Here is a 13,056-nt window from a genome sequence, read left to right on the forward strand (position 1 = left end):
CACATCACCGACCTGTTCCTAGTCAAACCGGCTGTTCCCCGTTAAACCAGTCAGATCACTGACCTGTTCCTAGTTAAACTGGCTGTTCCCCGTTAAACCAGTCACATCACCGACCTGTTCCTAGTTAAACTGGCTGTTTCCAGTTAAACCAGTCAGATCACCGACCTGTTCCTAGTTAAACTGTCTGTTTCCCGTTAAACCAGTCACATCACCGACCTGTTCCTAGTTAAACCGGCTGTTCCCAGTTAAACCAGTCACATCACCGACCTGTTCCTAGTTAAACTGGCTGTTCCCCGTTAAACCAGTCACATCACCGACCTGTTCCTAGTTAAACCGGCTGTTCCCTGTTAAACCAGTCACATCACCGACCTGTTCCTAGTTAAACTGGCTGTTTCCAGTTAAACCAGTCACATCACCGACCTGTTCCTAGTTAAACCGGCTGTTCCCCGTTAAACCAGTCACATCACCGACCTGTTCCTAGTTAAACTGGCTGTTTCCAGTTAAACCAGTCAGATCACCGACCTGTTCCTAGTTAAACCGGCTGTTCCCCGTTAAACCAGTCACATCACCGACCTGTTCATAGTTAAACTGGTTGTTCCCCGTTAAACCAGTCACATCAACGACCTGTTCCCAGTTAAACCAGTCACATCACCGACCTGTTCCTAGTTAAACCGGCTGTTCCCTGTAAAACCAGTCACATCACCGACCTGTTCCTAGTTAAACCGGCTGTTCCCCGTTAAACCAGTCACATCACCGACCTGCTCCTAGTTAAACCGGCTGTTCCCCGTTAAACCAGTCAGATCACCGACCTGTTCCCAGTTAAACCAGTCACATCACTGACCTGTTCCTAGTTAAACCGGCTGTTCCCCGTTAAACCAGTCACATCACTGACCTGTTCCCAGTTAAACCGGCTGTTCCCCGTTAAACCAGTCACATCACTGACCTGTTCCCAGTTAAACCGGCTGTTTCCTGTTAAACCAGTCAGATCAACGACCTGTTCCTAGTTAAACCGGCTTTTCCCTGTTAAACCAGTCACATCACTGACCTGTTCCTAGTTAAACCGGCTGTTCCCAGTTAAAACAGTCACTTTACCCATCTGTTTCCAGTTAAACCAGTCACTTTACTGAACTGTTTCCAGTTAAACCAGTCACTTTACTGAACTGTTTCCAGTTAAACCAGTCACTTTACCTACCTGTTTCCAGTTAAACCAGTCACATTACCAACCAGTTTACAGTTAAACCAGACACATTACCAACTAGTTCCAAGTTAAACCAGTCACATCACTGACCTGTTCCCAGTTAAACCAGTCACATCACCGACCTGTTCCTAGTTAAACCGGCTGTTCCCAGTTAAACCAGTCACATCAACGACCTGTTCCCAGTTAAACTGGCTGTTCCCAGTTAAACCAGTCACATCACCAACATGTTCCTAGTTAAACTGGCTGTTCCCCGTTAAACCAGTCACATCACCGACCTGTTCCTAGTTAAACCGGCTGTTCCCAGTTAAACCAGTCACATCAACGACCTGTTCCCAGTTAAACCGGCTGTTCCCAGTTAAACCAGTCACATCACCGACCTGTTCCTAGTTAAACCGGCTGTTCCCCGTTAAACCAGTCACATCACCGACCTGTTCCTAGTTAAACCGGCTGTTTCGAGTTAAGCCAGTCACATCACCGACCTGTTCCTAGTTAAACCGGCTGTTTCCAGTTAAACCAGTCACATCACCGACCTGTACCTATTTAAACCGGCTGTTTCCAGTTAAACCAGTCAGATCACCGACCTGTTCCTAGTTAAACTGTCTGTTTCCCGTTAAACCAGTCACATCACCGACCTGTTCCTAGTCAAACCGGCTGTTCCCCGTTAAACCAGTCAGATCACTGACCTGTTCCTAGTTAAACTGGCTGTTCCCCGTTAAACCAGTCACATCACCGACCTGTTCCTAGTTAAACTGGCTGTTTCCAGTTAAACCAGTCAGATCACCGACCTGTTCCTAGTTAAACTGTCTGTTTCCCGTTAAACCAGTCACATCACCGACCTGTTCCTAGTTAAACCGGCTGTTCCCAGTTAAACCAGTCACATCACCGACCTGTTCCTAGTTAAACTGGCTGTTCCCCGTTAAACCAGTCACATCACCGACCTGTTCCTAGTTAAACCGGCTGTTCCCCGTTAAACCAGTCACATCACCGACCTGTTCCTAGTTAAACTGGCTGTTTCCAGTTAAACCAGTCACATCACCGACCTGTTCCTAGTTAAACCGGCTGTTCCCCGTTAAACCAGTCACATCACCGACCTGTTCCTAGTTAAACTGGCTGTTTCCAGTTAAACCAGTCAGATCACCGACCTGTTCCTAGTTAAACCGGCTGTTCCCCGTTAAACCAGTCACATCACCGACCTGTTCATAGTTAAACTGGCTGTTCCCCGTTAAACCAGTCACATCAACGACCTGTTCCCAGTTAAACCAGTCACATCACCGACCTGTTCCTAGTTAAACCGGCTGTTCCCTGTAAAACCAGTCACATCACCGACCTGTTCCTAGTTAAACCGGCTGTTCCCCGTTAAACCAGTCACATCACCGACCTGCTCCTAGTTAAACCGGCTGTTCCCCGTTAAACCAGTCAGATCACCGACCTGTTCCCAGTTAAACCAGTCACATCACTGACCTGTTCCTAGTTAAACCGGCTGTTCCCCGTTAAACCAGTCACATCACTGACCTGTTCCCAGTTAAACCGGCTGTTCCCCGTTAAACCAGTCACATCACTGACCTGTTCCCAGTTAAACCGGCTGTTTCCTGTTAAACCAGTCAGATCAACGACCTGTTCCTAGTTAAACCGGCTTTTCCCTGTTAAACCAGTCACATCACTGACCTGTTCCTAGTTAAACTGGCTGTTCCCCGTTAAACCAGTCACATCACTGACCTGTTCGTAGTTAAACCGGCTGTTCCCAGTTAAAACAGTCACTTTACCCATCTGTTTCCAGTTAAACCAGTCACTTTACTGAACTGTTTCCAGTTAAACCAGTCACTTTACCTACCTGTTTCCAGTTAAACCAGTCACATTACCAACCAGTTTACAGTTAAACCAGACACATTACCAACTAGTTCCAAGTTAAACCAGTCACATCACTGACCTGTTCCCAGTTAAACCAGTCACATCACCGACCTGTTCCTAGTTAAACCGGCTGTTCCCAGTTAAACCAGTCACATCAACGACCTGTTCCCAGTTAAACTGGCTGTTCCCAGTTAAACCAGTCACATCACCAACCTGTTCCTAGTTAAACTGGCTGTTCCCCGTTAAACCAGTCACATCACCGACCTGTTCCTAGTTAAACCGGCTGTTCCCAGTTAAACCAGTCACATCAACGACCTGTTCCCAGTTAAACTGGCTGTTCCCAGTTAAACCAGTCACATCACCGACCTGTTCCTAGTTAAACCGGCTGTTCCCCGTTAAACCAGTCACATCACCAACCTGTTCCTAGTTAAACTGGCTGTTCCCCGTTAAACCAGTCACATCACCGACCTGTTCCTAGTTAAACCGGCTGTTCCCAGTTAAACCAGTCACATCAACGACCTGTTCCCAGTTAAACTGGCTGTTCCCAGTTAAACCAGTCACATCAACGACCTGTTCCCAGTTAAACTGGCTGTTCCCAGTTAAACCAGTCACATCACCGACCTGTTCCTAGTTAAACCGGCTGTTACCCGGTAAACCAGTCAATTTACTGAGCTTCTACTGGAATAGGATCTGACCATGTTGGGGATGTAAATTGGTCCTGACTATTCCCAGTTCGCTCCATCACCTGTGTTCTCCGTGGAGGCTTCGGCTGCCTGCCGAAGGGGGGCGGGTGCGAGGGCCAGCGACTGGGGGGCTGCCAGCGCGGAGGGGAGGGATAGCCGGGGGGCGGTGTCCGGCGTCTTCGCCGTTTTCCCGGTTGGACTCATGACGCGGGGGTAGGAGGACGGAGACCCCTGCTCCATCACTGCAAGCCAAGAGGAGGAAGAGCGTTACGTCATCTCCAGCAGGTGCTGCTGGGTGTCTACCAGGCTTCATCAGAGGACGGGGGTACAGCGGCTGTGATGCACTGGGTCGTGGGTTCAAATCCCACCTCAGACTCTTTGTTGTACGTCTCCTCTGAGCTGCTCCACTCACAGGACATGACCCCTCTTCAGACCTAGAACTGGATCTAACTGACCTTTGCTTGTCTTTGAAGAAGCCTCCTGCAGGGGGGTGTGGGGCGGCCCCCCCCCCAGGGCCACATCATCACCATGCTTCCCGTCCTCCTGAGCTGGGACCCTGTCCCCTTCAGCTCCACATCCCTCTGCACCAGGGACATCTGAGGACAGCATTGAGGACACATGTTTTCAGAAGAAGTGGTTTCCAGACCCTTCCAGTCTGAGCACCAGCATTCCCATTACACGTTGAATAAGCCGGAACAACTTCCAGGCCTTCATAGATAACTGGAATTATAACGTCCAACATTAACTCTGGGAATAAATCCGACAAATAATCCAGGTAAATACATTAAAGAGGGGGCGGAGCCTCTGTGATGTCACCCGTAGGTTTTTGATGAGCTGAATTGAAGCTCGGTGGGCGGTTCCTACCATCACCATCTTGGCAGCAACATGCGTGTCGTCTCACCCGGAAAATACAAATATGGGCAAAGAGGTGGAGCAAAGAGGTGGAGCAAAGAGGTGGAGCTGAGAGGGGGGCTGTGAGCGTCATGGTGGATGATTGACATCGAGCGAACTCCGAGCTTTCTTTAGCTAAGAGCTAACCGAGCTAACCCAGAGATAACAGGAGCTAACCAGCTAACGGAGGTAAGTGGGCTAAAGCTAAGTCACGTTGTTAACCGGCTAAAAACCACGGTTGTTCTACATTCGTCTGACTTGAAGCGGGAGATCGGGTACCTGTCAATCAAAAGGATCCGCCTCTAAATATGCAGAACTTCGAGATTAAATTACTTTTAAACGGGCGAGTTAGAAAAAATTTCACTCCACCCACAGTTGTCATGAAGGTAAACCTGAGCTATAAACCTAAAATGTTTTTACCAGGCTGTAAACATGTTTATTCCTGCTGTAAACATGTTCATTCCTGCTGTAAACATGTTTATTCCTGCTGTAAACATGTTCATTCCTGCTGTAAACATGTTTATTTCTGCTGTAAACATGTTTATTCCTGCTGTGAACATGTTTATTTCCGCTGTAAACATGTTTATTTCTGCTGTAAACATGTTTATTTCTGCTGTAAACATGTTTATTTCTGCTGTAAACATGTTTATTGCTGCTGTGAAGTTGGTCTTTTTAACATGGGAGTCTATGGGGATTTGCTCTGTTTTGGAGCCCCTAGTGGATGAATGGGGAACTGCAGTTTTATACACTTCCGCATAGGCTTTACTTCTAACCACCGGAGGTTTCCGCCTGCTTTTAACTAAATCATGTGTTTTACAGGATTTTAACAAGCAGAAAGAAATAAAACAGAAAAGAGAAAAAACAGACAACTAAAGTAAAAAAATAAAACCAAAAAATAAAAAACCTAATTAATTAAAAAATAAAAACAAATATCAAAAAGTTACTTTTTGCTCCAAATACTTATAATGTTTAGCATTACATTTATTTCTTCACAAATAAATGAATAAATATGGCTAATTTGATAAACCAACTTGCAATGTTAACATCTGGGATAAACATGCATCTGTCTGTAGATGTTCCAGATCCATAGAGCTGGAAAAGGTATTTTCTTTCAAGAACAATAATTAACTTTCCAGCTCTCTAAAAGCACAGAGGAAATGCCATTACCCATGATGCTGTTAATGACTTCAGCCTCTTCCTGGATTAGACCCAGGGAAGGGCTGCAGGTGTCCAGCGGGGGGCCATCTTGGGGCAGAGGGGATATGCAGGGAGTTACATCTGGACGAAGAAAAAAAAGGCTAATTTACCCAAACTTTGGTCTTTTTCAGAGGGTCACAGTTAGCCATCTTAAACCAACTTTCTTTCCCAGGATGTTGTAAAAACACTGTAATTACACACAATGGATAGACAAGAGTCAACATTGCTGTTGAATGAACACATTTCTGTTTCAACACCATCCTTATATTTGGTTTCTGTTCACGATCAGAGCTACAAGAAGCTTGAAGATGCTGAACAATAAGGAGCCCACCACAGAGCCTTAGGAACTCCATGTATAGAGGCTGAACAATAAGGAGCCTACCAAAGAGCCTAGGGAACTCCATGTGTAGATGTTGAACAATAAGGAGCCCACCACTACGCCTTAGGGAACTCCATGTGTAGAGGCTGAACAATAAGGAGCCCACCACTACGCCTTAGGGAACTCCATGTGTAGAGGCTGAACAATAAGGAGCCCACCAATGAGCTTAGGGAACTCCATGTGTAGAGTTTGAACAATAAGGAGCCCACCAATGAGTCTTGGGGAACTCCATGCATAGAGGCTGAACAATAAGGAGTCCACCAATGAGTTTTGGGGAACTCCATGCGTAGCGGCTAAACAAACAGGAGTCCACCAATGAGCCCTGGGGGAACTCCATGTGTAGATGCTGAACAATAAGGAGCCCACCAATGAGCCTTGGGGAACTCCATGCGTAGATGTTGAACAATAAGGAGCCCACCACAGAGCCTTGGGGAACTCCATGCATAGAGGCTGAACAATAATGAGCCCACCAATGAGCCTTGGGGAACTTCATGTGTAGATGTTGAACAATAAGGAGCTCACCACTACGTCTTAGGGAACTCCATGTGTAGAGGCTGAACAATAAGGAGCCCCCCACGGAACCTTGGGGAACTCCATATGTAGAGACTGAACAATTAGGAGCCCACCATGGAGCCTTAGGGAACTCCATGTGTAGAGGCTAAACAATAAGGAGTCCACCAATGAGCTTTGGGGAACTTCATGCGTAGAGGCTAAACAAACAGGAGTCCACCAATGAGCCTTGGGGAACTCCATGTGTAGATGCTGAACAATAAGGAGCCCACCACAGAGCCTTGGGGAACTCCATGTATAGAGGCTGAACAATTATGGGCCCACCAATGAGCCTTGGGGAACTCCATGTGTAGATGCTGAACAACAGGCATTAATTTTCCAGTCACTTCTTCTAAGCATTTAGCAGCATCACTGATTCAGCCGTCTTGTTTTGCAGATTTAATCATTTCAGTGTCAGAGACTTGACAAAGTCTTTATCCAGGTGAGTAGGAATGTTTTAAGGCTGTTGCAACATTAAGATGGATGTGTTCCTTATAAACATTCTACTCTTTTGTCTCAGAGCCAGAACTCCCATTGAGTCAAGGTTTCAGAACCCAAAAACCAGTGTTCAAAGTAATCTTACCAGCAGGTGTGTTGTTTGGGACACACTCCAACTCTTGAACAATGTTGATGTCCAGCAGCTCGAAAGACAAAAGATCCTGAGGAAAGAACAACAAGCAAGTGAGAATTTAAACTATTTTAAGATTAAATATGTCAGGTGTTAGATATTGGCCATCCACCATCTCCACAGGGGAAAAGAAAACTTGTAAACAGATTTAGATTTACAGCTGTCGCTTTGGATAAAAGCGTCTGTTTAATGACTTTTGAAAAGAATAAAAAAAATTAAAAAAAACAAACAAAAAAAAAACAACGAAATTTTGCTGATACAATAAAAAATAAGGAAATAAATCCTTGTTCGTTCTAAAGGACATCTTCCAGAGATACCACTGACTGCACCCAAGTTTAACCAACATTTTCAATTTGTATGGATTTCATCCAGACAAAATCATAACTGAATCTGTATGTCTGTATGGAATTAGGTTTGGTGATTTAGTGGTTTAAGTTTGGTGATTTAATAGTTTAGGTTTAGTGATTTAGTGGTTTAAGTTTGGTGATATAGTGGTTTAAGTTTAGTGATTTAGTGGTTTAAGTTTAGTGATTTAGTGGTTTAAGTTTGGTGACTTAGTAATGTAGGTTTGGTGATTGAGTGTTTGAGGTTTGGTGATTTAGAAATTTAAGTTTGGTGATCTAGTAGTTTAGGTTCTGTGATTTAGTAGTTTAAGTTTAGTGAATTAGTGGTTTAAGTTTGGTGATTTAGTAGTTTAATTTTAGTGATTTAGTGGTTTAAGTTTAGTGATTTAGTGGTATAAGTTTGGTGATTTATTAGTTTAGGTTTAGTGATTTAGTGGTTTAAGTTTGGAGCTTTAGTAGTTTAAGTTTGGTGATTTAGTAGTTCAAATCTAGTGATTTAGTGGTTTAAGTTTGGTGATTTAGTAGTTTAAGTTTGGTTTTTTATTAGTTTAAGTTTGGTCATTTAGTAGTTTAGGTTCTGTGATTTAGTAGTTTAGCTTTGGTGATTTAGTAATTTAAATTTAGTGATTTAGTGGTTTAAGTTTGGTGACTTAGTCGTTTAGGTTTGGTGATTGAGTAGTTTAAGTTCAGTGATTTAGTAGTTTAAGTTTAGTGATTTAGTGGTTTAGGTTTAGTGATTTAGTGGTATAAGTTTAGTGATTTAGTGGTTTAAGTTTGGTGACTTAGTGGTTTAGGTTTGGTGTTTTAGTAGTTTAAGTTTGGTGATTGAGTGGTTTAAGTTTAGTGAGTTAGTGGTTTAAGTTTGGTGACTTAGTAGTTTAAGTTTGATGTTTTAGTAGTTTAAGTTTGGTCATTTAGTAATTTAGGTTCTGTGATTTAGTAGTTTAGCTTTGGTGATTTAGTAATTTAAATTTAGTGATTTAGTGGTTTAAGTTTGGTGACTTAGTCGTTTAGGTTTGGTGATTGAGTAGTTTAAGTTCAGTGATTTAGTAGTTTAAGTTTAGTGATTTAGTGGTTTAGGTTTAGTGATTTAGTGGTATAAGTTTAGTGATTTAGTGGTTTAAGTTTGGTGACTTAGTAGTTTAAGTTTGATGTTTTAGTAGTTTAAGTTTGGTCATTTAGAAATTAAGGTTCTGTGATTGAGTAGTTTAATTTTAGTGATTTAGTGGTTTAAGTTTGGTGATTTAGTGGTTTAAGTTTGGTGACTTAGTAGTTTAGGTTTGGTGATTGAGTGTTTGACGTTTGGGGATTTAATAGATTAGGTTTGGTGATTTAGAAGTTCAGGTTTGGTGATTTAGTGGTTTACGTTTGGTGATTTATTAGTTTAGGTTTAGTGATTTAGTGGTTTAAGTTTGGTGATTTAGTAGTTTAAGTTTGGTGCTTTAGTAGTTTAAGTTTGGTCATTTAGTAATTTAGGTTCTGTGATTTAGTAGTTTAATTTTAGTGATTTAGTGGTTTAAGTTTGGTGATTTAGTGGTTTAAGTTTGGTGACTTAGTAGTTTAGGTTTGGTGATTGAGTGTTTGAGGTTTGGGGATTTAATAGATTAGGTTTGGTGATTTAGAAGTTCAGGTTTGGTGATTTAGTGGTTTAAGTTTGGTGATTTATTAGTTTAGGTTTAGTGATTTAGTGGTTTAAGTTTGGTGATTTAATAGATTAAGTTTGGTGCTTTAGTAGTTTACATTTAGTGATTTAGTGGTTTAAGTTTGGTGAATTAGTAGTTTAAGTTTGGTCATTTAGAAATTAAGGTTCTGTGATTGAGTAGTTTAATTTAAGTGATTTAGTGGTTTAAGTTTGGTGATTTAGTAGTTTAGGTTTGGTGACTTAGTAGTTTAGGTTTGGTGATTGAGTGTTTGACGTTTGGGGATTTAATAGATTAGGTTTGGTGATTTAGAAGTTTAGGTTTGGTCATTTAGCAGTTTAGTTTCTGTGATTTAGTAGTTTAAGTTTGGTGTTTTAGTAGTTTAAGTTTGGTGACTTAATCGTTTGGGTTTGGTGATTGAGTCGTTTAGGTTCGGTGATTGAGTATTTGAGGTTTATGGATTTTATAGATTAGGTTTGGTGGTTTAGTCAATTAGTTTTGGTGATTTAGTGGTTTAAGTTTGGTGAATTAGTAGTTTAAGTTTGGTGATTTAAGTATTTAAGTTTGAGGTTTGGGGATTTAATAGATTAGGTTTGGTGATTTAGTAGCTTAGGTTTGGTGTTTTAGTAGTTTAAGTTTGGTCATTTAGTAGTTTAGGTTCTGTGATTTAGTAGTTTAAGTTTAGTGATTTAGCGGTTTAAATTTAGTGTTTTAGTGGTTTAAGTTTGGTGATTTAGTAGTTCAAGTTTGGTGTTTTAGTAGTTTAAGTTTAGTGATTTAGTGATTTGAGTTTGGTGATTTAGTGGTTTAAGTTTGATGTTTTAGTAGTTTAAGTTTGGTCATATAGTAGTTTAGCTTATGTGATTTAGTAGTTTAAGTTTAGTGATTTAGTGGTTGAAATTGGTGACTTAGTAGGTTAGGTTTGGTGATTGAGTGTTTGAGGTTTGGGGATTGAGTAGATTAGGTTTGGTGATATATTAGGTTAGGTTTAGGCATTCAGAAGTTTAGGTTTGGTGATTTAGTACTTTAAGTTTGGTGATTTAGTGGTGTAAGTTTAGTGATTTAGTGGTTTAAGTTTGGTGATTGAGTGTTTGAGGTTTACGGATTTAATAGATTAGGTCTGGTGGTTTAGTAAATTAGGTTTGGTGATATTAGTGGTTTAGGTTTGGTGATTTATTAGTTTAGATTTGGTGATTTAGTAGTTTAGGTTTTGTGTTTTAGTAGTTTCAGTTTGGTCATTTAGTAGTTTAGTTTCTGTGATTTAGTAGTTTAAGGTTGGTGATTTAGTGGTTTAAATTTAGTGTTTTAGTGGTTTAAGTTTGGTGATTTAGTAGTTCAAGTTTGGTGTTTTAGTAGTTTAAGTTTAGTGATTTAGTGGTTTGAGTTTGGTGATATAGTGGTTTAAGTTTAGTGATTTAGTGGTTTAAGTTTAGTGATTTAGTGGTTTAAGTTTGGTGACTTAGTAATGTAGGTTTGGTGATTGAGTGTTTGAGGTTTGGTGATTTAGAAATTTAAGTTTGGTGATCTAGTAGTTTAGGTTCTGTGATTTAGTAGTTTAAGTTTAGTGAATTAGTGGTTTAAGTTTGGTGATTTAGTAGTTTAATTTTAGTGATTTAGTGGTTTAGGTTTAGTGATTTAGTGGTTTAAGTTTGGAGCTTTAGTAGTTTAAGTTTGGTGATTTAGTAGTTCAAATCTAGTGATTTAGTGGTTTAAGTTTGGTGATTTAGTAGTTTAAGTTTGGTTTTTTATTAGTTTAAGTTTGGTCATTTAGTAGTTTAGGTTCTGTGATTTAGTAGTTTAGCTTTGGTGATTTAGTAATTTAAATTTAGTGATTTAGTGGTTTAAGTTTGGTGACTTAGTCGTTTAGGTTTGGTGTTTTAGTAGTTTAAGTTTGGTGATTGAGTAGTTTAAGTTCAGTGATTTAGTAGTTTAGGTTTAGTGATTTAGTGGTATAAGTTTAGTGATTTAGTGGTTTAAGTTTGGTGACTTAGTGGTTTAGGTTTGGTGTTTTAGTAGTTTAAGTTTGGTGATTTAGTAGTTTAAGTTTGGTGTTTTAGTAGTTTAAGTTTGGTGATTTAGTAGTTTAATTTTAGTGATTTAGTGATTTAAATTTTGTGACTTATTGGTTTAAGTTTGGTCATTTAGTAGTTTAGGTTAGGTGATTTAGTAGTTTAAGTGTAGTGCTTTAGAGTTTTTAATTTGGTGATTTAGTAGTTTAATTTTAGTGAGTTGGTTTAAGTTTGGTGATTTAGTAGTTTAAGTTTGGTCATTTAGTAGTTTATGTTCTGTGATTTAGTGGTTTAAGTTTAGTGATTTAGTGGTTTAAGTTTAGTGATTTAGTGGTTTGAGTTTGGTGATTTCGTAGTTTAAGTTTGGTGACTTAATCGTTTAGTTTTGGTGATTGAGTGTTTGAGGTTTGGTGATTTAATAGTTTAAGTTTGGTGATTTACTAGTTTAGGTTTGATATTTTAGTAGTTTAAGTTTAGTGATTTAGTGGTTTAAGTTTGGTGATTTAGTAGTTTAGGTTTGGTGTTTTAGTAATTTAAATTTTGTGATTTAGAGGTTTAAGTTTGGTCATTTAGTTGTTTAGGTTCTGTGATTTAGTAGTTTAAGTTTTGTGACTTAATCGTTTAGGTTTGGTGATTTAATAGATTATGTTTGGTGATTTAGTAGTTTAGGTGTGGTGTTTTTGCAGTTTAAGTTTTGCCATTTAGTAGTTTAGGTTTAGTGATTTAGTGGTTTAAATTTGGAGATTTAATGGTTTAAGTTTGGTGATTTAGTAGTTTAGGTTTGGTGATTTAGTGGTTTAGGTTTGTTGATTGAGTGTTTGAGGTTTGAGGATTTAATAGATTAGGTTTGGTGGTTTAGTGTTTACAGACTACACTAACTGCAGGTGATGTGGGATACCTGGGCAGTGAGCAGGTCTACCGAGGGGATGTAGAACTCTTCCTGGTCCTCAGACATTAGAGGCTGTTCTCCAGCAGAGCTTTTTCCCTCTTTCACTGCTGGGTTTTTCCCCTGCTGGCACACACATGGAACATCATGGCAATGAAATGTTTCCAGGTTTCTGTCCAAACCATCATCGTCATACCTGCGGTGTAACACAGGGTGACACCAATATCCCATCAGCCAACATGGGAGCCGGTGCCAAAGGGTCTACCACAATGCTGCACCACACCCTGGGTCCAAACTGCTCTCCATCATGGGCCAGGCGCCAATGGGAAGTGTAGGAACCCTCAACAGCTGGAGTACATAGCGCGACACTCACTATGCCCACCTGGACAAAACCAGGGAGCAGTCAGGTCCACGTGAGGAAGGACGTTTAGGATGCTTCCCCAAAGACAAAACGTCAGGAACCTACCTGTCCTGGTTGGAGCAAGGGAACAGACACTTCTCTCCAGCGGTCCCCAGATCCGGTCCCCAGGTTCCCCCACATGAATTTGAGCTGCAGTAAGACAAGTCAATGTCTTATTTGCAGATAGTCTGTCTAAGAAGCTTCCAGATGGTCCTTCATGTAGGATTGCAGTTCAACTTTAAACCTCCAGCAGACCATACAGCATCTGAATAAACGCTACATGTTGGAGTAGATTATAAACCTCCTAAGTAAAGTGATATAAGTACGGGATAGTGCCCAACGAGGTGTCCATTATCAGAAATTAATAGACAACATAGAGGCATTTGTGTTGCTCATTCGAAGTC

General features: G+C 40.6%; 1 protein-coding gene across 2 annotated transcripts in view; it reads right to left on the reverse strand.

Moving 5' to 3' along the window:
• The window catches only part of nbr1b (NBR1 autophagy cargo receptor b), a 111,358-nt gene that overhangs the window by 56,249 nt on the left and 42,053 nt on the right, over positions 1-13,056 (reverse strand). The window contains exons 11-17 of one of the 2 annotated variants that reach the window (XM_079253491.1): positions 12,719-12,802; positions 12,449-12,634; positions 12,265-12,375; positions 7,329-7,404; positions 5,788-5,898; positions 4,185-4,325; positions 3,792-3,971 (exon numbers count right to left, since the gene is read on the reverse strand). In XM_079253491.1, coding sequence (XP_079109617.1) covers positions 3,792-3,971; positions 4,185-4,325; positions 5,788-5,898; positions 7,329-7,404; positions 12,265-12,375; positions 12,449-12,634; positions 12,719-12,802 — 889 coding nt within the window. Of the gene's footprint in view, positions 1-3,791; positions 3,972-4,184; positions 4,326-5,787; positions 5,899-7,328; positions 7,405-12,264; positions 12,379-12,448; positions 12,635-12,718; positions 12,803-13,056 lie in introns of both variants that reach the window. The other variant, XM_079253490.1, reaches the window with a different exon arrangement.

This window comes from Telmatherina bonti (assembly GCF_933228915.1).
Source record: "Telmatherina bonti genome assembly, chromosome: 14".
Lineage (NCBI taxonomy): Eukaryota > Metazoa > Chordata > Actinopteri > Atheriniformes > Telmatherinidae > Telmatherina > Telmatherina bonti.